This window comes from Desmodus rotundus, chromosome 7, assembly GCF_022682495.2.
Source record: "Desmodus rotundus isolate HL8 chromosome 7, HLdesRot8A.1, whole genome shotgun sequence".
Taxonomy (NCBI): domain Eukaryota; kingdom Metazoa; phylum Chordata; class Mammalia; order Chiroptera; family Phyllostomidae; genus Desmodus; species Desmodus rotundus.
The window spans coordinates 129,029,215-129,053,294 of record NC_071393.1 but is presented as its reverse complement, the minus strand read 5'-3'; the positions used below and the strand labels follow the sequence as shown (position 1 = coordinate 129,053,294).

Below are 24,080 nucleotides of genomic sequence, written 5' to 3'. Positions count from 1 at the left end.
AGGGTGAGGCTGCCCCTGATGTTTTCTAGCTCTGACAAGGAAGAGGGATCAAGGCATGTGCCCAAGATCCCATCCCAGGGTGGGCGTGGCTCCTTGATGGGGCAGCGTTGCAGAATCTGGTAGCAGGGCCCGCGAAGCTGGGGGTGCACTGACCAGAGAAGGAGGCATAATGTCATGCCCTGCTTTGGGCCCTCAGGGCAAGGGGTCCAGAGAAGCCCAACAAGGTGCTCACCAGGGGTCTCAGCGCCATCTGCCCCGGTGTCTCCTGACTCTCAGCTCAGAACTTCATCTGCCAAACAGGGATGCTTCCTGCACTCGGGACGCCCCAGTGAACTTCCTCAGGCACCAGAGGGGCCGAGAAACATGTGTGCCTCGCTCTTCAGTTCCACTTTCCTGAGGGTCTTCCAGAAGTGTTAGTGTGGCAGAGGGGAAGGCAGGGCTCTGATCTTGGGACGAACAGTGTGCCTCTGGGTGCGTCCCTACCTACCCCTCCCAGCACTTCAGTTCCTCCACCTGCAAAGGGAAGGCGCCCTTCCAACCCTGAGCACACATGCATTCGAACACAGGCTGGTCGTCCGTGTTTGGTGGCCTGCGAGGTGGGTGTAGGTGATGCAAAACCAACAGGTTTTGTTCTCACAGCTTTATTTTTGCATTCACCTCCTTTCCACAGACTGGTCATTGTGCTTAACAGTTCACATGACTTTTTAAAAAAGTTTACATTCATCAACCATTTATGGCAAAGAGATCATGGTTTCCTATGGGGTAGATATAAAAAGTTTAAAAGGGCATTTAAAGAGAAATGTTATGTAGATCATAGGGCGGGAGGTACTCTGCAGATGCCTACAAACGACAGAGACAGTCAGTGGGATCGCCACCCTCTGAGAATCGGTAGCAGTGGGCGGCCCACAGCGCCATCTAGTGCTGGAATTTGGTACTCCGCCGACTCTCTGCTTAGCACTGGCCAAGTGAGCCTCGGGCCAAAAGTAGCTGCAAGAGGTAGAGGTCATCCCTTCTGCAAAAGGGGAACACAGAGCCCTTCCACAGGAATCCCTGGAGGGGGTTAGTGGTGCTGCAGAAAGCCCTAGACTCCTACACCAATTAGCCGCTCTGACCTTTGCACAGCACCACACAGATGAACCCTTTCGGCTGAAGTCGGTCGCTCCCTCTTCTGTGCCCTCTGGCCCTTTATATAAAGCCCGTCCTTCTTGTAGACTTCTCGGCTGTCCGTTTGCTGGTCAGCCCTTGGGGTGCAGGGACAGGGCTCATTCATTTTTGCAACAGAGGACAGGCAGCACTGTTCTAGCCTTGGTGGGCAATCACCTTTTTACTGTTAAAACGGTAGATTTTTTAAAACCACAAGCAAGGGTCAAGGCTCATGCTTGTCTTCGCAGATCTCTTCTGCCCCAGCCAGCTGCCCACATCTGCCCTGTCCTGAAGGTGGGAATTGCTCCCCTCACACCAAGGCCCCCCCGGGGCTCCTGTGTGCCAGGACCAGGGCTTGGCCCCCATTCGAGTCTCCCCTGGCAACTGGCAGAGCCATGGGATCAGGCACCTTTTGTGGGTGAATTTATAATGCAGGATGTATTATGTGAACATACCTCAACACAGCCATTATTAAGAGAAAGAAAAATGGGCCCCAAGTAGACAATTTCACTGCCTGTATTAAGCTTTTCTGGGATTTTTATAATGAGCATCTATGAGTTCAGTAAGCGGAGAAACTGTAAAGATTCCCAACATTTCCAAAGTTGTCTGTATATGTTTCTCTAAAGCTGCTCACAGCCCTGCTGGGCCCAGCTGACAGGCCCCCACGCCATCCACCCATGTCACCCATAACCCCCCCACCCCCAACAAGCCACCTTCATTAAGAGCCCACTGTGCCCTTGGCAGCAGCTCATGGCAGGGACCCAGCCAGCCAGCTCCTCCCAACAAAGATACCTTTGAAAAGTATGAGCAGTGACCCCTCCGCTGTGTACGGTTGCCAGGGGCCCTCAGCAGAAACCTTGGTGCGAACACGCCAGACCCTGTCTAGCCACTTCTTTCAAAGGGTGAGGACAGAAATGGGTACCAGCCAGCAGCATCTGTCCCGAGGTGACAACAGGTGACAACATTAGGCCTCTGCCTCCACTTAGAGAAAAGGAAACTTTCACCTTGTGACTCTCCATCAAGACTGAGTGGGGACAAGGCACAGATGCAAGGTCCTCACGTGCCAGAACGGCTTTGAGCATTTACAATCCCAATGTCAAAAGGAAATGTCCACAAAAAACTGAAGGTTAGTAGATCGAGCTGCCGAGGACAGGGGCTGTGTGTGTCTCTTGTTCTTCGTGGTTAGCCCAGCACCGGGCATGGTGCTTCCCGTGCTGGCTCTGAGATGTTTATTTCATTGTTCACTTACAGAATGTTTCATTTTGCAACACTTACAGATGCACGAGAAGTTGCAGAGATGTGCAGGAAGTCCTGGGCACCCTTCACCCAGTTTTACACGGGCTCACGTGTGCACGTGTGTGTTCGTACAGTGCTGTGAACTGTATCCCATGTGTGGCTGCCTGTAATCACCACCACAATCAAGATATTTCCCTGTACCATCACCACAAGGCTCCCCCGCTCCCCCTTTATAGCCACAGCCACCCTTGCCTCCGCCTCTAACGCCGGCAGCCACTAATCTGTTCTGCATCTCTTTGGTTCTGGCATTTCACAAATGTCTTATCAATGGAATCGCGCAGTGTACGAGCCTTTGAGACTGGCTTTTTTCACTCGGCATAATTTCCCTGGGGGTCCCCCAGGCTGCTCCGTTTTAGCGCTGGGTAACATTCCATGGTTTAGTGCTGGGCAGTAGTCCGTGGTTTGGATGTATGACTATTCACCCATGGAAGGACATCTGGCGAGTTTCCAGTTTTGAGCGACTACATACAAAGTGACGATGGACGTTTATGGACAGGTTTCTGCGTGACAATATGCTCTCCATTTGCGGGAGCTATGCCCAGGAGTGCTATTGCTGGGACATATGGTAGGTCCTTCAAAGGAGCCGTGAAACTGCTTTCCAGAGGGCCCCCACCATTCTGGGGCCCCCCCAGCAGTATAGGCACGCCCCGTTTCTCCCACACTGTTTTTTATTTTAGCCCCCCGCAGGTGCAGAGTGACATGTCATTATGGCTTTGATTTGCATTTCTCTGGTTTGGATTTTGAAAAGATGCTCAACATCTTTTCAGGTGGTTATTTATTATCTGTATATCTATCCTCTTTGGTGGAATGTCTGTTTATGTCTTTAGCCAATTTTCTACTGGGATTTTTTTAAATGTTGATGTTTTCTTAAAATCACTTTATTAAGATATTCACATACCAGCCATGGCTGGTGTGGCTCAGGTGGTTGGAGCATTGCCTTGTGAACCGAAAGGTTGTGGGTTCAATTCAGGACACATACCTAGGTTGTGGGTTTAGTCCCTGGTTGGGGTGCATACAGGAGGCAACTGATCAACATTTCTCTCCCTCTCTCTCCCCCCCTTCCGCTCTCTCTAAGCATGTCTCCAGGGAAGGACAGAAAAAATAAAAGGTATGCACATACCATACAATTCACCATTTAAAGTGCCCAGTAAATGGTCTTACTGCATTCGCAGAGTTGGGCAACCATCTCCCGAATCAATTTTAGAGTATTTTCATCACCCCCAAAGAAACCCTGGGCCCGTCAGCAGTCACTTTCCGTCCCTCCCTCCTCCTAGCTTCTGGCTGCCACTTATTTACCTTCTGTCCCTAAGGATTCGCCTATTCTGGACATTTCACATACATGGAACCACAATATGTGGGCCTCTGTGCCTGGCTTCTTTCACCCAGCACAATGTCTTCAATGTTTGTCTGTAGGGCAGCGTGGGCCGATCCTTCACTCCTCTTTACGGCGGGCGGGGTAATGTTCTACTGCACGGACAGACCTTTTGTTTATCTACTTATCACTGGTGGCCGTTGGCGTCGTTTCCCCTTTTGGCTACTCCAGGCAAAGCTGATGAAGTCAGTGTTCAAGTTTTTGCGGGGACACGTTTTCATTTCTCTGAGGTACATCCCTAGAAGCGGAATCCCTGGGTCCCCTGGTGAATTCCTGGGTCCCCGGGTAACTACCTGGCTAAGAAACTGCCGCACTGTTTTTCAAGGTGACCGCTCTGTTTTACGCTCTCACTAGCGACGTCTGAAGGTACCAATTGCTCCACACCCTTCAAAGCTCGTTATCGTGTTTGGGGACAGCCGCCCTGGTGGGTGTCAGTGCCGGCTCCCCGAGGCTCTGATTCGCCCTCCCCTACTGATTTCTGAGGTCGAGCGCCTTCGCCTGCGCTAACTGGCTACTGGTGTATTTTCTTTGGAAAGAGGTTCATTCCCATCCTTTTCCCATTTTCAGTTGGGTTGTTTTTCATGTTGAGTTCTGAGAGTTCCTCTTCTAGACACCGAGGCCTTTGCCAGTTGTGATTGGTGAATATTTTCTCCTGGTCTGTAATTTGTCTCTTCATCCCCTTCATAGGGTCTTTCAAACAGTTGAGAATAAAGGAAAGGAATGCTGTCCAAGTACGTCTGCAAAGTAACAAGCAATCAACGGGTGCTGTATAAAGGATTCAACAGGGCTATTTCCAACCTGTTACAATTACCGGCCAACTCTTATGTATATGTGGCAGAATCTAGTGTTATAATTAACGCAGACTGAGTCTTTAACCAGTTACTACTCTAACCTAGGCCAAAGTCCCCTCCACAATCTTACTGACACGAGGAATTCCCTTAATAGGCACTTTCTTTGTGGACGGTGCCAAGGGAAACCGCAGACATGCCAGGTGTTAAGTGCCACGGCCTTCCAGTGACTGAGGCGCGTGAACTTGACAAATGGAAACTTCCCACATCACAGTTGCTCTGAGCAGACAACGGCTACTGACAAGGGCCATCACGAGGGTGTGACTCGTCTTTGCTAAAATGAAGGATGAACGTCTGTGCACCCGAGCCCGACCCCAAACTGAGGCCACCCCTTGCCAAGGGTGCCTGGGACTGCACAGTGCAGGTTTCCTGGAGAGACTAAAGTCTCCCCTGTTGGCAGATGGCCGTGGTAGCCTGCGAGATCACTACTCAAACGCATTTCGGAGGGCAACGTTGTTAATGAACTTCCTGCGATGACCCTCTCTGCAGGGCTGGGCCAGGGCTCCTCTTTAGCGAGGACGTGTCCGTTATGTGATCGTGCACTGACAAATATTTATCGTTCTCCTAGTCTGTAGAAATAAAGGGGAAATGGACAGAGACTGAGAGGAAGCCACACAAGTTGCAGCGTGACAGGGAATTGGCCGTGGTCTGGCCACAGGGCCACCTGGGGCTCCTCCTGAGGGCTAGAGACTCTCCTGATGACTGAGTGTCTGCTGGGGGGAGCAGGGGAGAGACGGTCACTGATTTTACCTATGAGAAAACCCTGCATGTAGCCAGGCCTCCAGACGCCCATTTATGGAACGAGCAGTGAATTGCCCCAGGGGGCAAGTGTCCTCAGGGGGTCGCAGGAAGGACCACGTGTTGGCAGGACAAACACTGTTGGGCCCCCCAGAGGGCTCGTCTTTGGAAAGAAAAGGGCATCACACCAGGCTGGGGTGCGGGTGGGTTGGATGGGTCCAGGAAGCAGCTCTGCGTCAAGCCTTACCTGACACTGCTGGGTTGATCCTCCCTGAAACTTAGCACCCCAAATGGCTTGGCTCAGAAGGCCGAGCCTAATGGATTATGATCCCCCTTCCTAAAAGGGGCACTAGGTGACCAAGCTGGGCCCCTGCCAAGAAATGGCAGGAGTGCAGACCCTGAGGATGAAAGGCCAGCAGGACCAGAGGCTAGAGAGTGGTTCACAGCTGGGGCAGGATTGGGGGGGGGAGAGCGTCTGCAGATGCCACAGGTAGGGCCAGATCTACTTTTCTGTGTGCCCCTCCCACCCCCTCGGCTCCTGCCCCACTTGAAAGGTCACAGTGGCCTTTTCCTTGGCAGGACCCACTGCTGCCCGGCAACACCACAGTTGCCATAGGAACCACCACCTGGACAGTTTGTGGCTGAGATAGAAAAAGGCCTGTCTGCTACTACCATCAGGTCTACCCAAAGGCCCAACTTTCTGTAACAGATGGAAACTACTTCCCCTGTTCCCAGGAGCAAATGTGGGAAGAGCAGCCATTTCTCAGGAGTCTGGGGGGACCCCATGATTCCAGGCCCACCTCTGGTACCCCCATGCCTGGCCTCGGTAAGGAATGGGGGAACGCCTTCTCCCTGCCTGAAGGAAAGAGGCCAAGAAACTCGGGCTTTGGCCATCGCTGCCAGGAGAAGCAGGAAGTCTGACTGAGCCCGTGCTGGGCAGCAGGTCTCCTGGGTTCTCTGGGCAGACTTGCTGCCCAGCCGCACAAGGACTGGGGCATGGACGCAGACGGGGGCAAGCTCTTGTTCCTGCTCTGTGCAAAGCCCAAACCCGGACAGGACTGACCAAGGGCTGGCTGCTGGCTCCACCCACCACATGCCCTGGGAGCGAAGACCTGGACCCTGACACTTGCCCCCCACCTGCCCCTGGAGGACAGGAGTAACCGTGGCCGTCCCGGGCCTGCCAGCTCCTGGTGCAGAGGCTGGAGTGGCACCCCCCAGAGAGGCGCTGAGTAACGCAGAGGTCTGGAAGGTCTGTGGGGGTGGAGAGTAAAGGGCAGGGGGTGATTAAGGTTCAGGGAGCTGGGAGAGAACGCTGATTCGACAATGTGCTGAAATCAGTTCCTTTTCTCTCCTCGGCTGTTCCTGATAGTCCAGGACATGCACCTTGGCCTCTGGTTCACTGGCTGGCCCTGCAGCCCCCTCTCTGTCTGTTTACCAGCCTGCCCGAGCCTCTCTGTGTGAAGGCCCACACCCCTTCGAGCCCCAAAGCGCCACCCACTCCTTCCTGTCTCCACCAGCCAGGGGCCCCTTGGGTGAGATGAGCTGCAGGACCTCCCATGCAGAGTGGGGGCACAGCAAGCCTCTGCCCAATGCACCTTTGGCTAGAGGCTAAAGGGAAAGGACAGGGGAGGACCTGGCTGCCATGGTCAGGGGTCCAGGCAGGGGGCCGCTTCCAAATATTCCCTGTGCCCTCCTGCAGGTTCTGACAAGGAGCAGAGAAGTGTCTGCAGGAGGCTGCAGCCCTGCACTAAATGCACAACGGGACAGGTGGAACGCCAGCTGGGTCTCACCCCCCACGCAGCTCCCCTGCCAGGCACATCAGGGCGGTGCCTGAGCTGTGCAGCTGCCCGGGGAGCCCTGGATAGGAGTCACAGCCGCCTCTGCTGGTTGTGGTTGGCATAAGGCGCCTCTTGATTACATCTTAAGGATTTTAGGATGAAAAAGGCACAGCAATGCCTTTTTACTGACTTCTATACCACACTCTAACCGTGCCCAAAGGTCCCTCCCAGTGGTCAGGAAACCGTGAAACCCAGAACAAAAGGGCCCTTAGAGACAGCTCTGTTGCCACCTGCCCCACTGCACAGATGGGAAAACTGAGGTCCGGAGAAGGTGCATCATCCTCCTGGGAGAGAGGACTAGCCTGGGTGTTTTCCAGAGTTTGACTCTGGCGCTCTCCGGAATGCAGATTCTGATTGCTACTGTTCTGCCCGCCTCTCCCGACTCCCCAGCATGGGCTTTGAGCCCCTCCATTCACAATGGCGGGTTACTGTTTTTAAGGTTTCAATAACAATATTAATAATAATATCAACTCCCATTTATCAAGTGTCTACTGTGTACCAACCTCTGTATTTCGAATCATCATGCCAATTCCATTATCCTCATTTTGTAGGCACGGAACTGAGGCTCAGAGAGGTTAAGTAACTGGCCCTCGGCCCACGGGGAGCACCTTTTGTTCAGGAGCAGAGGTGTGGGGTGGAGGGAGGGAGTCCCAGTTTACTGGGTCCCTGTTTCACTGGTCAGCTAGCAGAGACTCCTCCCCATGAGCCACCCATCTCCCCCATCAGGCCCCATGTTACCCTCGGAGCAGCCTTCGTTCAGGGGCAGAACTTCCACCACGCCCCCTCTGGCCCTGGGCACGGCCCATCCGAGGTGTGCTCAGGCCGACTCTGGCCCCCAATGAAGCTCCCGAAGAGCAGGGGCCAGGCCTTCCTTCTTTCTGCCATCCCAGCGCCAGGAACTTGCCTGGATCGCACCCCATGCTTAACTGGCGGCTGTTGCCTTGTCTCTGAACCCCGTGTTGGCAGTCACATCGGGAGCGGCTGCCACCACGCTGTCCAAGCCGTACTAAAGGCTCTACTTCTTGGACGGTGCGCTTCCATATTTAGCGATGTGCAGATGAGGATTTAAGCCTGGGAACAGGAGGGCAGAACAAACTGTCACGACACATCAGGACTTTGCCTGGGAACTGTTTATAGGTTCAGATGCCAAAACAGAGGGGAGACATTAGACAGATGTGTGAATTGCCAAGTGCGGGAAAACTAAACCAACTGTAAGGAGACAAGGAGGTGTTGGGGAGAAGGGGTGGGGGAGGCGATGCTGAGCAGAGGCCCTCCTTCCCCACCCACCATGCCCCTCCTCATCAGGGGACTAAATACCCACAGGGACCAAACTGCTGGTCCTTCGGCTCCTCCTCTGCTCCCACCACAGGGGTGAGGAGGTGTCTCTCACTGTACTTATCACCAAGAAACACTTTGCTCTCTGGGGGAGCAGAGACAGGAAAGGGAGGTGGCCCCAGGCACCAGCTGATGGTGAGAATGGCCCTGAGTGCTACAGGGGGACCCATCGAAAAATAACCGAGAGAGCAACCCCGCTTCAATTGCCTGATCTTACAGTCTGTCCCATCCCTGAGTTTGGAAACTTTTACCTGAGGTCTAGAAGATAGTGACCACCACTGATGAGCTGTGAGACCAGAGAGGTTAAGTGGCTCACCAGAGGTCACAGAGCTGGGAAGCAACGGTGCCGGCAGGTGACCACAAGCGAGCCTGATGCCGCAGTCCATGCAGTCACCCAGCACGCGGCCACTGGCTGTCGGGCCCTGCCGGCCGGGAGAAATGTAACTTGGGCTCCTCGGGCCAGCTTCCTTTTTCTCATAGTCGCGTTAGAAACAGCCAGCAGAAATAGGTGCATTGATGTTAATAATGTGTTCTACTCGACCCAATATATCCATGATATTACCATTTCAACAAACCCTAAATACAGGAGGCAAATAACGAGACACGTTCTTGTTTTTCACACCGAGCATTCAAATCTGGTGTGTATTTTACACGAACAGCACATCCCATTTCAGACTCACCACGTGTCAAGCATTCAGTAGCCATGTGTGGCTCGCGGCTGCCACATTGGATGGGGGAGCCCTAAGTGGTGTTCCCAACCAGGGGTGAATTTGTCCCCCAGGGCACGTCTGGCAGTGTGGAGACATTTCAGGTGGTCACAGGTGGGTGGGGGTGGGGATACTACTGGCATCTAGTGGGCAGAGGCCAGCGGTGAGGCTCAGTATTCCACAGCGCACAGGACAGCCTCCCAGCAAAGAACGGCCAGGATCCAGATGCCCAAGCGCCGGGTTTCCGAATCCTGTGGGGCTCTGCCGGGAAAGCTTCTGCTCCTCATGGTGCTGAGTGGGTCACTAGGTGGTATTCAGGCGGGGACTGTTCTGGCCCACAGGGCCCAGAAGCTCTCACCCATGCCTGGTGCTTCGGCAGGAACAACTGCAATTTCCAGAAGGCTGGACTCAGCTGGGCCCTCTGGGGACTCCTACTCTCTCCATATAGTTTCTGGGCCTTTCCGGGTGGTCCCTCTGTCTTCGGATTTCGTACCTGGCAACTCAGGCCTCCCAGAGTCCAAGCAGAGGCTGCCAGTTCTCTTAAAAGGTACACAAAGACCTGGCATAGCATCATTTTGCCTTACTGTATCGGCCAACACAGTCCCCGCCCACCCAGATCCGAGGGGAAGGGCATAGCCTTCAACGCCTGATGGGAAGAGTGTCAAAGAAGGTACAGCTGTCTTTAACCTGCCACATGATAGTATTTATATTCCAGGGCTGACATGCAGATTAAATGCGTTAATTCATAGAAAGGCTCGACAAGTGACTGCTATTAGCATCCTGCTTCCTTAGAACCTCACTGTACCAGCTAATGCTGGCATCCAGCAAGTTCCCGATAAATACTCTGAGTCATAACTCAGTAGAGGGAGAGGCACATGGAGAACATTCTAGATTGGGTTGCGTAGGAGAAGCTGCTTGTACCAACCCCCGAGCCACATTCTGCAAATTAGGGGTCCATCTGGTGTCCTGAGACAGTGCTGTGAGATGGTGTTTGGAGGGACCCCGGGAGACACAGCAGAACCAACAGAAATCCCACGCAATCGACACATGCCAGGGCCCCCACGGCCCCTCTCCACCAGGCTCCCCAACCCACGTGTTACAGACGAGGAGACTGAACTCGAAAAGGATCACCACGTGCTTGCCCCAGTTCAGCCGGTGAGCAAGTGACAGGCTTCAAATCCAGGTCTGCTGCCTGCTGGTTCTTTCTGCCACTGCCACCGCCACTGCCTTTTCTCAAAGAAAACCGTGAAAAAAGCTGAACCACGCCCTCAATGGCTGACAGGGCTTGGGTCCCGAGGGACCCTGACGCTGGTTAGAAGGAGCCTCTCAGGCTTCCACTAGGAGGTGATCTCGCGTCACCCCAATTTCTCTGGGAGCCTCCACTACTCCACTCATACCACCCCAATTCCACTTTATGTCCTGTTTCTGCAGAGATAGAGCCCCTCTTTTCCTAAAGATACATCTTTTCATGTAAAAATCATACAATAACATATGAATACATACATCTACCCACACATCACACTTCAGTTTGCAAACTGCTCACCTACATGTTGCCTCCCAGTGGTCCCGTAAGGTGGGCATCACTGTCCCCACTTCATAGATGAAGAAACAGCAGTGGGTGCTGCTCCCTGTTTAACAACAGACTCTGCAGGGAAAGGAGGCCCCGACAGACAGCACGCCGATTTCTGCGGTGTAAATACTCCCACCCTGCTGGCTGGGGGAGACGGGCACACTGCACTCTCACAGGCTGGAATGGGCCAGCTCCAGCATGCCACCAAAACCGCAGCTCGGTCACCAATCCACTCCCAGATGGCCATTAAGAGGCAGAACCATTACGAGTCCTAAGGCACAGGTGACCCCACTGGCTCGAGGGACCCCTCCTCACCACAGGGTCCTTGTTGAAGCCATAGTGTCCCTGAGTGTCACCTTCCTGTCCAGCTCTGGTGCTCCGCAGCGAACACCAGGCACTGGGGTATAATTTAGCTTGGGCCTCAGACTCTGAGGGTAACTCCGAAGTCCTTACGTGTACTCGGCGACTGCCTACTCTACCTCGCTCTCTGGTGTCCTCCACCTCCTCGGGCTTGGAGAGCCACACGCACGAGGACCACAGGAGACCAGCCCGGAAAGCACCTGGCCCCAGGTGAAGGCACCTGGAAGTGGAGGTGACAGCCCAGGTTCACCCGCGTTTCTATCCTTGGGTACAATTTCCTTAGCTGAAAATGGGGGTCCTTGCACCTGCTTCCTAGGGCTATGTGAAGACAAGAGGAATGGATTCTGTGAAAGCCCACCCTGCTACACAGGGAGTCTCCCAAAACCGGGGCGGAAGGCTGGACAAGCTTCCATGGGTAAGGCCTGGTTGCCAGGGAACCGGGTCTTACCTGGGATGGCAACAATGAGAACGGGAAGGGACTGTCCCAGCAGGGGGAACTTTGCTGGGCCAGTTCCCTAAAATTCTCCTCTGTGAAAACCAAGGCCGGGGTGGCAATCAGCACGACATGGTGTGTAAAGCAGGGTCAGGGCTGCTGATTAAAGCAGCACAGGCTGGCCACTGATTCCCAGCAGATAAGAGGAGATGGGCACAAAGAGCTATTGTACAAAGACGGCAGTCCATTTGTACGGAACTTTCCAGAAAGTCTCCCCTCTGACTCCTTCCTTAAGTAGTTGGGGCAGAAAGAAGAAGTTGATGGGACAGGCATCCCAGGAGGCCAGCGGGGCCCCCCGGACACTGAGCAACCTGCATTTCCCTCGGCTGTGGTGAGGCTTTACAATCCAGGGGCTTGGGTCAGGCAAACGAAGAAGAGCACCTTCTCCCGGTGTGGGCCTTCACCCTTCTCAGGCGTTCTATATGCATCTCTCACTGGCTGAGGTCAGGGGTTCCTTCTCCCAGCAGGCCCAGAGACACTGAGTGACTTGCTTAAAATCACTGAGCAAGTTACCGAGGGAGCCAAACTAGAACCCAGTCCGTTGGCACTGACCCATGGCTTTGCAAAGCTCAGCTGGCCCAGGAGTCAAACAGCATGCTGTAGTTATGCGGGGCTGGTTAAGCAGCAGAACCGAATGTTAATCCAGGTTCTCTAACCCTAAGACCCAGGCCAAGGTGGAAGGCGGGTGCTCTGGGAGGGGGAGGGGGAGGGGGAGGGGGAGGGGCAGTCAGGTGTTTTACGAGCACCTACTGTATGCAGTTCCACTGTAATCACGAGTCCATTTCACAGCTGAGCTCAAAAGGGGCTTGTTATGTACATCGAAATACCTTTATCGCTCTTATCACTTAGGAAATTCCAAGGGTTTGGGGAGTTCTATGCCAGGAACAACAAAAACAAAATGCTGTATTTAGCTGTGTGTAACGCAAACTCACGTTTTAGTGCTGATTTCCATGTATAATTCACATTTTATGTGGGAATTAGTACTACCCATGTATATAACGCGCGTCCTTATCTTTCCCTCAAAATTTTGGGCAAAAGAAGCTTGCGTTATACACGGCAAAACATGGTAGGTCTTTCTTACAATATCACGGTGACGACACTGTCTGAGCGCTTCCCAGTGCCAGGCCCCACCGTCTCTCGTCCCTACATGTACTCACGCATCAGTGCCCCCACAGCTGTGCTGCAGACGAGGAAATCGAAGCACAGAGAAGTAACTTGTCTGAAGTCACAAGGTGACAGAGACAGAATAAAGACCCAGAACTGTCTGCCTTTCCAAAGCTCACGCTCTCCAAAGCGGTCTGCATCAGCGAGAGCACCAAACTCTGCCCCCCCGCAGGCCGCGCTGCCCCCGGACAAAACGCAAGAGCCTGCCTTCACTGCAACCCTGACTGTAATAATACTCGTTCCTTATCTTTTCTGGGACTTAACACACTGCTGGCCAGACGCCCATGTAAATGCCCTTTAGGATAACGGGTCAGTTGGTGAAAGGGCCGAGCCCAAGAGCACCGATGCGGTTCTCCCTCGTGGACTCAAAGTCGTTCCAGGGGACACTCCGACTGGCCCACACATACAGATCTCTGCTCCCAGAGGGCTCATCTGGAACTCCCCCCTCCCTGGTTTAAAGGTCCCCCAGTCCAGTGGGGACCACCACAGCGCCTGTCAGCACAACATTCACCGAGTGCCCATGAGGTGGGTTCTGTGCCCACGTACAAGTGTCTCTTTCAGCTTCAACCACTGGGCCTGAGACGTCTGGCCTGGGCGTGGGAGATGTGCTCAGGGCACGCAGAGGTCCTCACAGAGCCGATGGGCCAGAAGCCAGGGCCCAGCCGGCACAGGGGATAGGCAAGGGGTGAAGCGGGGCTGCTGGGGAAACTGGGGGCAAGTGGCTCAGACCAAGTATCCGGAAGTCACTTCCTATAGGGGCCAGAGGGCACACCATCCGCCACTGTCCCCTGATTCCTCTTGTAGAGACAGTGGCCCCCTGGTTTTCTTTTCTGAGCAGTCAGCAGAAAAATGCTGTCACATGAACATGTCATTGTCACCATCTTCAAGGATGCAGATTAATGACAAAGGGGCTAGTGTCCCCTGGCCAAGTGGTTTGCTGCAGCTGTAAACGGGCAGGGCTGCAGTCCTGCAGCTGCCACCCATCCCACGTCCCGCTCCTTCATCCACTGTGTCCCCTGCCCCAGTTCCTGAATGGACACGGCCATGATTAGTAGTTATGTACGTCTCTTCTGCTGGTTGCCCACCCCCTCCCCATACACACACCGGGTCTCAGAGGGTCCCCGGAAGCTAAGTGGTGACTCATGTTCCTCAAAGTCTTGTGGTCACCTTAGCAGAGCCCAGAGGAGAACTGGGGATGTGCAGATGGTAATACTCATTAAAAATAATTGTGACCCCCCCTGCTGGTCACATGCTGGTGGGAGATAATCCTTTCCACCCCACTGGGGGTCTAGCCTGGTCATCTGACCTGTTTTGGCCAATGAGATGTAAGGGGACAAGACACCTGCCACCTCTGAGTAAACTCTTTGAGAGCCATTGTGGAATTCTGCCATCTGCCTCCTTCCCTTCTGCCCCTCCCCATTGACAGTGCTGCTCTCTCAGCCTCGATTGCAGAATGAAGATGCTTTCCTAAAGAGCCTCAGCTGACATGTACCATGGGTGGAAAATACACTCGCATTACTTTGCGTGCAATACTTTGTGTGTGAAGTATTACACACATACCCAGTGTGCAATCCATGGTAGTTTAGGGATGTTATTGTGGCAAAACTAGCCTGAGGGTTTTGCAAAGGAACTGAACAAGGAACTAGAGGGCAGCCCAAGCACACAGATGCAGCGAGCTGGTGTGGGGAGTCTTTCTCGTTCAAAGCAAGCAGAGCGGGGCCACAGATGAGGCTGACCACCCACTTCTGGGGGATCCCCGTGTCTCCTTCCTTGGCCTCAGCTCTGCATGGGGAACCCCAACAAAAGGCCCTAGTTCCAGGCCTTGGGCCTTACCCTTGCCCACTTCCTCCTTGAAGGCCACCCGCCACTGCAGCCACCACAGCTACAGGAGGACTCAGGAGGTTGGTGGCTCCTTCTTCCCAAGAGGGACTGAAAGGCCGGCCCCACATCCTCAGCTGGGATTTACCCAGAGCCGTGGAACCTCCTGTGCAGGCTCATTCCCTTCTCCTTTGGGCTTAGTCCTGCAGGAAGATCAAAAACAAAACAACAGCGAACACTATTCTAACCTTCTCTTGTTCTCTGGGTACTATCCTAAGCACTTCATTATCTTTTTTAAAGATCTAATTGGCTTTACTGAGCTGTTCATGAATTGGGCAGCATCTCATCTAGCAAGTAGAAAGGTGATCCCTGTCCTAAGCACTTTAGACACACTAACTCCTTCTAGCTCCCTCTGAGGGAGGCACCCGTATCATTCCCATTGGAGGACCCTGGGGCCCAAGGTCATGGTCACACAGGTAGGAAAAGGCAGCGCTGGGGTTCCAACACAGGCTGTGTGGTTTCTGTATTCTGTGCCCCACTGCAATGCTAAGGAGGAAAGGACCAAACAGGAAGACAAGGAAAAAGGTAGGCCCAGCGAGTCATCATAGCAAAGACCTCTCCTGATATTGCCTGGGTTTGCCACGGAGGCACACCTCTGGGGTCAGCAGTGTGCGGAGCAGTGAGGCAATACAAAAAAGAGCAAAATAAAACCCATACAAACTTACAATCTGTGTTGTTACAGTGAATGGGCAGGGATCATGATTAGAAGAGTTATGTTACATAAGGGATTTGAGTTTTGATGGTCTATTCAGCGAAGCTGGGTACTGAATTTTAAAAGTTTACATTAAAAATGGAACATGAGATTCTACCACATAGTGCCGGGAAGTCACAAGCCCAGAGCAGTGAGCTTGCAAACCCAAGTGCCCGGGTTTGTCCTGGATCTCCTAATCAGAAGTGAGACATGTGACCCGACATGGTGTCCTTGTTCCACTGGCATGCCTGGGGCCTGTTTTCTGACCCAGTTCCACGAGACAGGGGCAGCTGGGGGTGTAGCTGGGTTGGAGACACCTACAAGTGATGCCCTGGAGACTGGGGCAGAGGGTTGGGAAAGGAGCATAGGGGCAAAGGGGAAAAGCAATCTTGCAGACATTCTGTCCGTCCAGCCTGATTCCCTCTTCCTCCAAGAAGCCTTCCCGATCAGCCTGACCTTGGATAGTGCTCCCTCCTTGCACTTCTAGAGCTCATGTTGACCTGCAACAGGCTCAGCACATCACTACTCCCCACTTTCAGCCACTTTCCTGATGTCAGTGCTAAAATTTAAGACCACATTTGGCTCTTGGGTTTCTAAAGGATAGTAGCTAACTAGTGCCTGGGCAGGCAAGTCCCCGAAGCCTGGTTACTCTCATTAAGAGACAGGACTACACTAGTCCATAAGCAGATGGGCTGATGTCTGTCTCTCTCCCAGGACCTCAAGAGAGCACCCAGGGTCTCTGCAGCCCAGAGGCACCTGCTGAGAACATCTGAGGGGGGTTCATGGAGAGCAGTAGGTGCTCTAAACAATGTCATCCCTTCTGCAGTCAGTAGAGGGCGCTAAATATTTGCTCTAGGAAAACTAGAATGCTGTTTCCTTCTTCGAGATACCTACACTTTCTTTCCTGCTGGACACTCAGAGACAAAGGACAAGGGTCATTAAAGTTTGCTATATGCACTAGCAATTCTATACACTCTATCACTTTAGACTCCTGGCAGTTCACCAAAATCCAGACCCTCTCCATCTGCCTGGACACACATCTGGACCACATTTCCCAGTCACCCAGGCAGTGGGGTGTGGTCATGTGACTGAATATTAGCCAATGGCATCCAAGCACAGGTGACATACCCACTTCCAGGCCTTGGTGAGACCCGCCCACAAGCCCCCTCCGTGCTGTTTCCCCTTCCAGAGGGTTGGTGTGGGGTCCACCGTGGGAAACTGGAAGCTGTGGGCTCAAGGTGTCCCCAGGCCTTACCCACAGACCTGGAATTCTGACGTGAGTGGGAACCCAGCCTCTTCTGGGTTTAAGCCATTACACTTTTTGGTGGTGTTGCAGCAGCTGGCTAACGCTCCCACTTCTGTGTTCTCTGCAGCCCTATTCTCCTTCTGACAGTCCCCCTGTATCGTTTGCTCCTTGTCCCCGTCCTTCCCCCAAATGGACGCTCCGAGAGGCCGGGACTGGCTTTTGTTCCCTGCTGCGTCCCCAGTGGTAGCACAGTGCCTGACACAGAGCAGACACTTCACGACTATCTGCTGGACACACGGATGAGTGCGCTTACGTTCCACCCATTCTCCGTGAGTCCGGGTCTCCCCAGAAAGGCCCCCTTAGGGCAAGTGCAGGAGCCAGCTTCTGCTTTCAATGTCTCCTCCACCTCCTGAGCTGGAAAATTCGCCGTTAACTGAGACACCCACCCTTCAGGGCCCAACCTGCGCACACTCCTCTCTGACACCCCCTCGGGATCCTTCCCACCAGTCACTAGGGTCAAGCTGCTAAATCACTAAAATCAAGGAGGCTGAGGCATGAGGAAATGATTCTATTGTTCTAACTAGCCCGAGAACTTAAATTCTTTGAACTTTCCGTTCCCACGTCAGTGCCTGGACATGTATCTGGACACATACCAGATCTCCAGATAACCTTCTGACTGTTGCCTGAAGGGCTCCTGTGTCAGGACCACCTCAGTCCACCAACATCCCTTATCCTGACCGCCCGCCCTCCAGGTCACCTGATGCCTGACTGATAATCCTCCTGGGCAGATCCCAGGGCTAAGAACGCAGGGCTGATCATTCTCAAGAATGCACTGGAGATGATATGAACTTTAACTTTTCCTTCTTTTTTGGAACACTTCCGGGTTTCTGCCTGGCCTCTGGAATAAATCTCTATCATTGACTTCTAGCCGAAGTCTCCAGACTCTTCACGGGGTCACTCGCCACCTGTATCTTCTGGGCCCCTTGGCCAGGGTCCCTTCCCAGTCACACCTGTCACACTGCACAGCAAATGGGGGTGTCTGCTTTTCCCACCTACCGTGTCTCCCCACCTGCAATTAGACCAGGAGGCCCTTGAGGCCTGGGCTCCGTCTTATTCATCTTGGCATGTTCCCAGTGTCGGGCATAAGGGTCTCTTAAGAAACAAGCATTCTAAAGTATTTAATAAATATTTAAAATAGTTACGCAATATTTAATTATGTAAATATAAATTGTGTAAGCATATAATATATAATCTATATAAATATACTTACAATACTAATAGGATACTTAACAAATATTTCACTTCCTTTAACTGCTTTTACTCCGCTGCTAACCAAGAGTAAAAAGCTTGCCACAACCCTGGACCCACTCAGAAGAGGGTCTAAGCCGGCACTTGGAATATTCTTCAGGAACAGACTTTTGGGGCCTTAACTCATGGCCTGGCCCACGAGAGGCGGGGAAGCCTCCACACCTTCACTGTGTATCAGTACGAGCTCACCCTGGATCAGGGCCCCCACGACGTTTCCCCATCGAGGTGCAGCCTGCTCCTGGCGGCTCTGTGCACACACGGGATTTTTGTCTTTCAAAGCGCTTGCCCCTTGGACCCTCACAAAGGTCCTGTGATACAGGCAGGCAGCGACTACTGTGTCCATGGACAGCTGAGAAAACAGAGGCTGGGAGAAGTTCAGTGACTTGTCCAAGGTCATAGTTTGCGTGGGTGCTGAGCTGTCACTAGGACCCAGGGGCCCAGACATTTCTTCTCCGTGTCTTCCCTCTCTCCAGCCTGAGCTCGCGGGAGGACACCTCACTGCAGCCAGCCAGGAGGAGGCAAAGCCGACAAGCAGTGACATGGGTGACAAGCAGTGACAGGAGTGAGCAGAAACTGACATTCGCTCTGTGTTTTAGAACCGAGTTCAAAACAGAAGCTGGCCAAATAGCTCCAGGGCACTGAAAGCGTCCCCCACCCACGTCTAATTCCAACCCCCTCCTGCCGGGGGAGTGTCTGTCTGTGGTTACGGGGTGTAGCGCCTCTGCTGCTGCTGCTGCTGCTGTGTGGTCACAGGCCAGACCGGAAGGATGGTACTTACTCGATTTTTCTTCTTTAATGGTGTATTCGAGCACCTCGGACGAGCCCTCGTTCAGCGAAGGAAAATGGACACAGAGCACCAGGTGCTTCAAGCCGCTGTCCCGGAGAACCAGGAATGTCTGCGACAGAAGAAGGAGGGCTCCGTGAATCAAAGATTTGGGTGGGTGTGAGAGGGACAACAGAGAGATGGAAGTCATCTGGAATGTTCCAGAAACAAGGAGGCAGGGTGGCAGCCAGGCACCCCTCAGGAGAATGCAGTGTTCTGCCCTAAGAGCCACGCGTCACCCAGCCCGTGTCCCCCGGCTCCTGAGTCTCAATGTCTCATTTGCTCATAGAGGGGGTCAACTCAGATGTTTCCATGTTGTAGACAGAGTTAGGCAAGGGGTATTTAAAGTGCAGATTCCTGGGTCCCCCCTTGGAGATGCTAATTCAGCTGGGGGAGCTGGGGCCCGGAATTAGCTGATTCTGGGATGGGTGGGGGTCCAGGGTCCACTCGTAGAGAAGTTTTAATGCTCAGGAGTGAGGTGCGTCTCACCTCGTGCCCACCTACACACACAGCACGGACCCTCTGGGGAGGCTGCTGGAAGTGGTCACAGACATTAGTCAATTCACAAGATCTTCCCCCACAGAAATAAAAATAGCTAACAATTAACATAGCGCTTTCTCTGTGGCAGGAACTGGTATAAATACTTTGCATACATTCTCTCGCTTCTTCCTATCAATAACCTCTGACGTGAGGTCGGTTGTTACCCCCACATCACACATGGAAACACGGAGGCGCTCTCTGATCCTGGTGTGATGACTGAGTAAACACCCAGGTGGGCTTGGCTCCCAGGACAGCTGGAAGGGGCAGGGCTGGGACTCTGCCCCAGATGCTGGTGTCCCTGCTCCAGCCCTCCACACTCCCTGGCCTCTCTCTGCACCACAGGCCCCTCACGGGGGCAGGAGGGGACCTGTCCTCTTGGCCCTGAGGACGCATCCCTGCTCTAGTGACCAGGCGTTACCTGAATCTAAACCAGAGCCACATATTTACAGACCCTCCACTTCCGCCTCTCCTGCGGTTCCACTCGCTGAAGGGGCTGCACTTGCCACGGCCATCGTGGGGAGGGGCCTCTGCTTCATGCACAAACTCTGTGGTTTTAAAACGTCCCGTTTAGTCTCCGCGGGCCCCACCAAAGCTCAGCCCTCCTTCAGGTGGTGACAGACTCCTTCTGGAATCGTCCCAGCCTCCAGGGGCACAAATCTCCCTGGGGAGGGGCGACAGGGCGTCCCTCAGCCAAGGAAGGCTCATTCCTCCCTTTCCTGAGAAAGGACTTGGTCACCATGTCCCCCTCCCCTCCACTCCTATCCCCCCGGGGGTCTAAGCTTCTCCCACTCAGGCCCCAAGCACCTGGGCTAGCGTGTGGAAGACCAAAGTCTGGCCAAAGTTGCTGAGGGAGAGCTGGGGGGAGAGGCACTGGGACATCTCCAAGGACACTGCCCAGACGTGAGAGGCTCTGGTGGACCACTGGGGTGTCCCTTCCCCGCTAAGGCACACTGTCCTACCCCCCTGTGGTGATGCTCCAAACTCTCTGCCATGGTTATTGTTGCTATCATTCGTATCACATCTGTTATTAACACAATGTGGTTTTACAACTGTCAGTGGAACACTATAATAGTATCGTTCTTGTGGGCAGTAAGAGCTAATGCATATTGCCTCCCTCCCTGGTCTGCCCCAAGCCCTGACAACAGCTCCTTAGGTTCCACGATCGTACTTCACTCTCCTGTTAGAGCTACGCAGGGTGGTGGGTGGTGGGTGCTGGCACTACCCCCACGTCATAGAGGAGGAAACAGAGAGGTAAGCAATGCCCAAGGTCAGTGAGTGCTGGCCTGGGATCTGAGCTCTGGCCTTTAGACTCTAGATCCCCAACCCTCAACCACCCTCTACCCAGCTCACGGGTGGTCCCTTGGCTTAAGGTTTTGCAGCTTAAGGTTCTGTTCCCCTGTGACAGTGCATGTCCCCTCGGAAGCAGTGACACCATGAGTCCATTACTCACTGAATGGAGAGGAAATGAGTTTATCAGCCCTGCTCCTGGAGGGTGGAGAGAGCGTGAGAACTCGGAGTGGACAGAGGGGGACAGGAGGGAGGCTTCCGGGGGAGGAAACGAGAGGCAGGCGGGATGCTGCCTGTTGAGGTGCCCACCCTGGAAGGCAGCCCTCCCCAGGGGACCTGGCAGGAGGATGCTTACCTCCAGATGCCTCCGCCCTCAGTTCGGAGACCACACCTGGGTCCCCCCAGCACAGCCTGGCCTTGCCCTGAGCTTTAGTGTCACTGCACTGGGGTGGCCCCCTGAATCTGAACGGACCCCTGGAGCACGGTGCCTTTCAAAAAAAAAAGAGGTCGCTTTGCCTCTTCTTCGGAGGTCCCTGAGACCAGCTGCCTCCCGTGCACCAGGGCAGCGGGGACGGCAGTGGGTGAAGGAATGGGAGAGAGGGAGTGTGCGTGTGTGTGTGTGTGTGTGTGTGAATAAGTGCCTGGTGAGTTAAAAAGTATATCTGACCTTTGTCCCACTTTCTGTCAAAGCTTCAAAAATCCCTGGAATTTCCTGAGAGAGAGGAATGTCTTTTGTTATTCACAAAATAGCTCCTTGTGACCACACCTGAGTTTACGCTAACGCGTGACTCCTGGTGGGCCCTTAGTTTCCAAGGGGGGAAGGGAACTTGCAGCCCCACCCCTGACCTCCAGAGAGAGGAGAGGAACTGGGAGTGAGTTCTAGCATGTCGGCGTAGGCGATGATTCATTCGCTCTCGCAGAGAAAACTCTATGAAACCTCTGGACCATGCAGCCCGGCCGAGCCCCGGTTGGTGGTACACGGAGGTGCGGGGAGGGTGATGTGCCCAGGTCCCACCAGGGGATGGGTGGGAGTGCGCGTGCCCCTCCCCGCTGCAGACCTCGCCCCTACTCGTGCCTTTCACTCAGCCGCTCTTGAGCTGGGTCCTTTTTAACAAAATGTTCCTCACAGGTATAGGTTTCAGTGAGTCCCCCGAGTCATTCCGTGAGTGATCAAACCTGAAGAGCGGTCAAGTTTGTAGCCACGCCAGACAGCAGTGCGGGTGGCCTGGGGACCCGCTGATGTCTGGCATCTGCACCAGGGCAGTCTTGTTGGGGACCCTGTGCTTTCCCTTGGGTCTTGCTCACGCAGGGGAGAGGCAGTGTCAGAACTGAACTGAACTGAACTGGAGGGCACCCAGGTGGTGTCAGAGAGCTGCTGGCAGAAGCACGAGCGAGTGTGGGAGTGACTGTGTGTGGCTGAGTGTGAACTCCGGGGGCCAGGCCACGGGGAGGGGGCCCGAGCCAGAGCTGGCAATGCTCCTGGGAAGGCTGCCGACAAACTTGGACCCTTGACCCCGAGCCAGGGCGGGAGCTGAGGATGGCGCAGTCCTGGACGGGAACCAAACTGCGGGTTTCTGCCTTGGCAGGGAAAGTGCCCCCTTTACACACGTGGGGCACGTGGTGGGGGGAGGGGCACATGCGCAGGCCACTAGTTCAGCCACATGTGCCCAAGGAAGGCGGTATTTTTCAGCTGAGGGCTATGACCCATTAGCGCAAATGCCACAACCAGGGTTTTCCAAATAAAACACAAGAGTAGAAAACAGGAGACAACAGGATATCTACGTAAGGGTGGACTTTCTGTGTGGGTGTGTCTGGGTGGGGGGTTGGGGGGTGCCCTACCAAGGGCCGGGGCCACAGGGCAGCCTGTGTTCCTCAGTCCACCGACGGTCACCTCCTTCCTCGACTATTGGGACAGCCCACTGAGCCCCCCGATGGCGACCGCGATGACAGATCAGGGCTGCCAGCCTCCCCAGCGGCCTCCCTCGATGCTGCCCCGCCATTTGATCGGCTCCTTCCTCCTCAGCACAGAGCTTTCTAGATTTCTTCGCTTTGCCAAGACACCAGCTCTGCTCTCTGCCCTCGTGTTCCACAGAGAGAGAGAAGACAGCAGCCCTCGGACAGCAGCTCCCAGCTGGGGGACTGTCACAGTCTGTCGCAGTCTGCGTTTCTTCTTGGGCCTTGTGGGAAGCTTACAGGCTGAGTCTGTTGTTCCTTGAAGTCAAAAGCATTCCTGCCTGACCCAGCACCTCAAAGTATTATTGGAAGAGCTGCGCAGGGGACTTCAGCAGACTGCCTGCTGTGTAATAGGCACCCCAAATATGGGGCCCCCCTTCCCCATGCCTCCCTACCTGCCTCAGAGCCCTGAGGTCAAAAGGCACAGAGCCACTACCACACAGAGGCAGCACTGCTACCCTCCGCGGTTCATGGACTGCCCCAGGACCCAGAACTGCCACAGCAGGGCCCAGGACAAGAAAGACATCCTCATTAGCGGCCGCAGACTGCAGGCCTCGGCCCTGAGCAAAAAGATGAGCTCCAGGTGAGCAGTGGGGGACCAAGAGTGACAAGTCCGGGTGCTGGGGCCTGCCTTGTCTGCTAGGATGCTCTCCCGGGGCTGCCTAGGATTGTCATAAATGGGGCAGCTCACATTCACGCCTGCCGTGGGGCCCTCCCTCCGCCACTGCTCCTGCAAGCCTTCCCGGAGGACCAGGCCACCTGCAGACCTTGCCCCGTGTTCTCACTTGGCCTCTCTCCTCCCTGGGGACAAGCGCTGCCTGGTGCCCTGCTGGGCCGTCGTCTGAGTGAGCCCTCTCTGTCTGTCCCCGTTCCCCTGTGTCAGCTCTCCCGATGCACTGGATGAGGAACTCCCTGAAAGCAGAAGCAGCCTTTTCCCCCCGACTGTACACCCTGACAGGACGTGCATGCACTCCGAAGGTCCAACCCCCACCCGAAGACAACAGGGGTCAGGGGCAGCGATCAGAGCACTTGGTGTCCCTCCTCCCTCTGACCCAGGCTTGCCGTGTCCTTTGCAAGTCACTTCCCCTCTCTGAGCTGGCTTTTCCAGTCTAGTGAGGGAGGGGTGCTGACGGTCCCAGGACTCCTTCCTTCTGGAAGATTCTGTCCCAGCATCCATGGCCTGCAGTCTTTTCCAGATCCCAAGAGGCTTGCACGAAGGTTAGTGTCACGGGTAAAGTCCTGCAATGCAGGGGGCCAGGGCGGCTGGTCACGGAAGCACCCCGTCTGCCTTCTGCCAGTGGGGGTTTGGGTGAGAACAACTGATTTCAGTAACAGCTGGCAGAGAAGATGCTCAGGACAGAAGTACGTGGCCGTTGCGCCCCCCTCCCCCCCCCAGACAAAAATACGAAACCCGGACACCCAATACATGATAATGGTTTCGTATGTCCTGCCCATGTTTGGCCTGGACAGCCCAGAGCTGTCTGCTTTTC

General features: G+C 54.3%; 1 protein-coding gene across 1 annotated transcript in view; it reads right to left on the bottom strand.

Moving 5' to 3' along the window:
- The window catches only part of RIN3 (Ras and Rab interactor 3), a 102,029-nt gene that overhangs the window by 43,969 nt on the left and 33,980 nt on the right, over nucleotides 1-24,080 (bottom strand). The window contains exon 3 of the mRNA XM_053928361.1: nucleotides 18,766-18,883. Within this exon, the coding sequence (XP_053784336.1) occupies nucleotides 18,766-18,883 (118 nt within the window). The remainder of the gene's footprint in view (nucleotides 1-18,765; nucleotides 18,884-24,080) is intronic.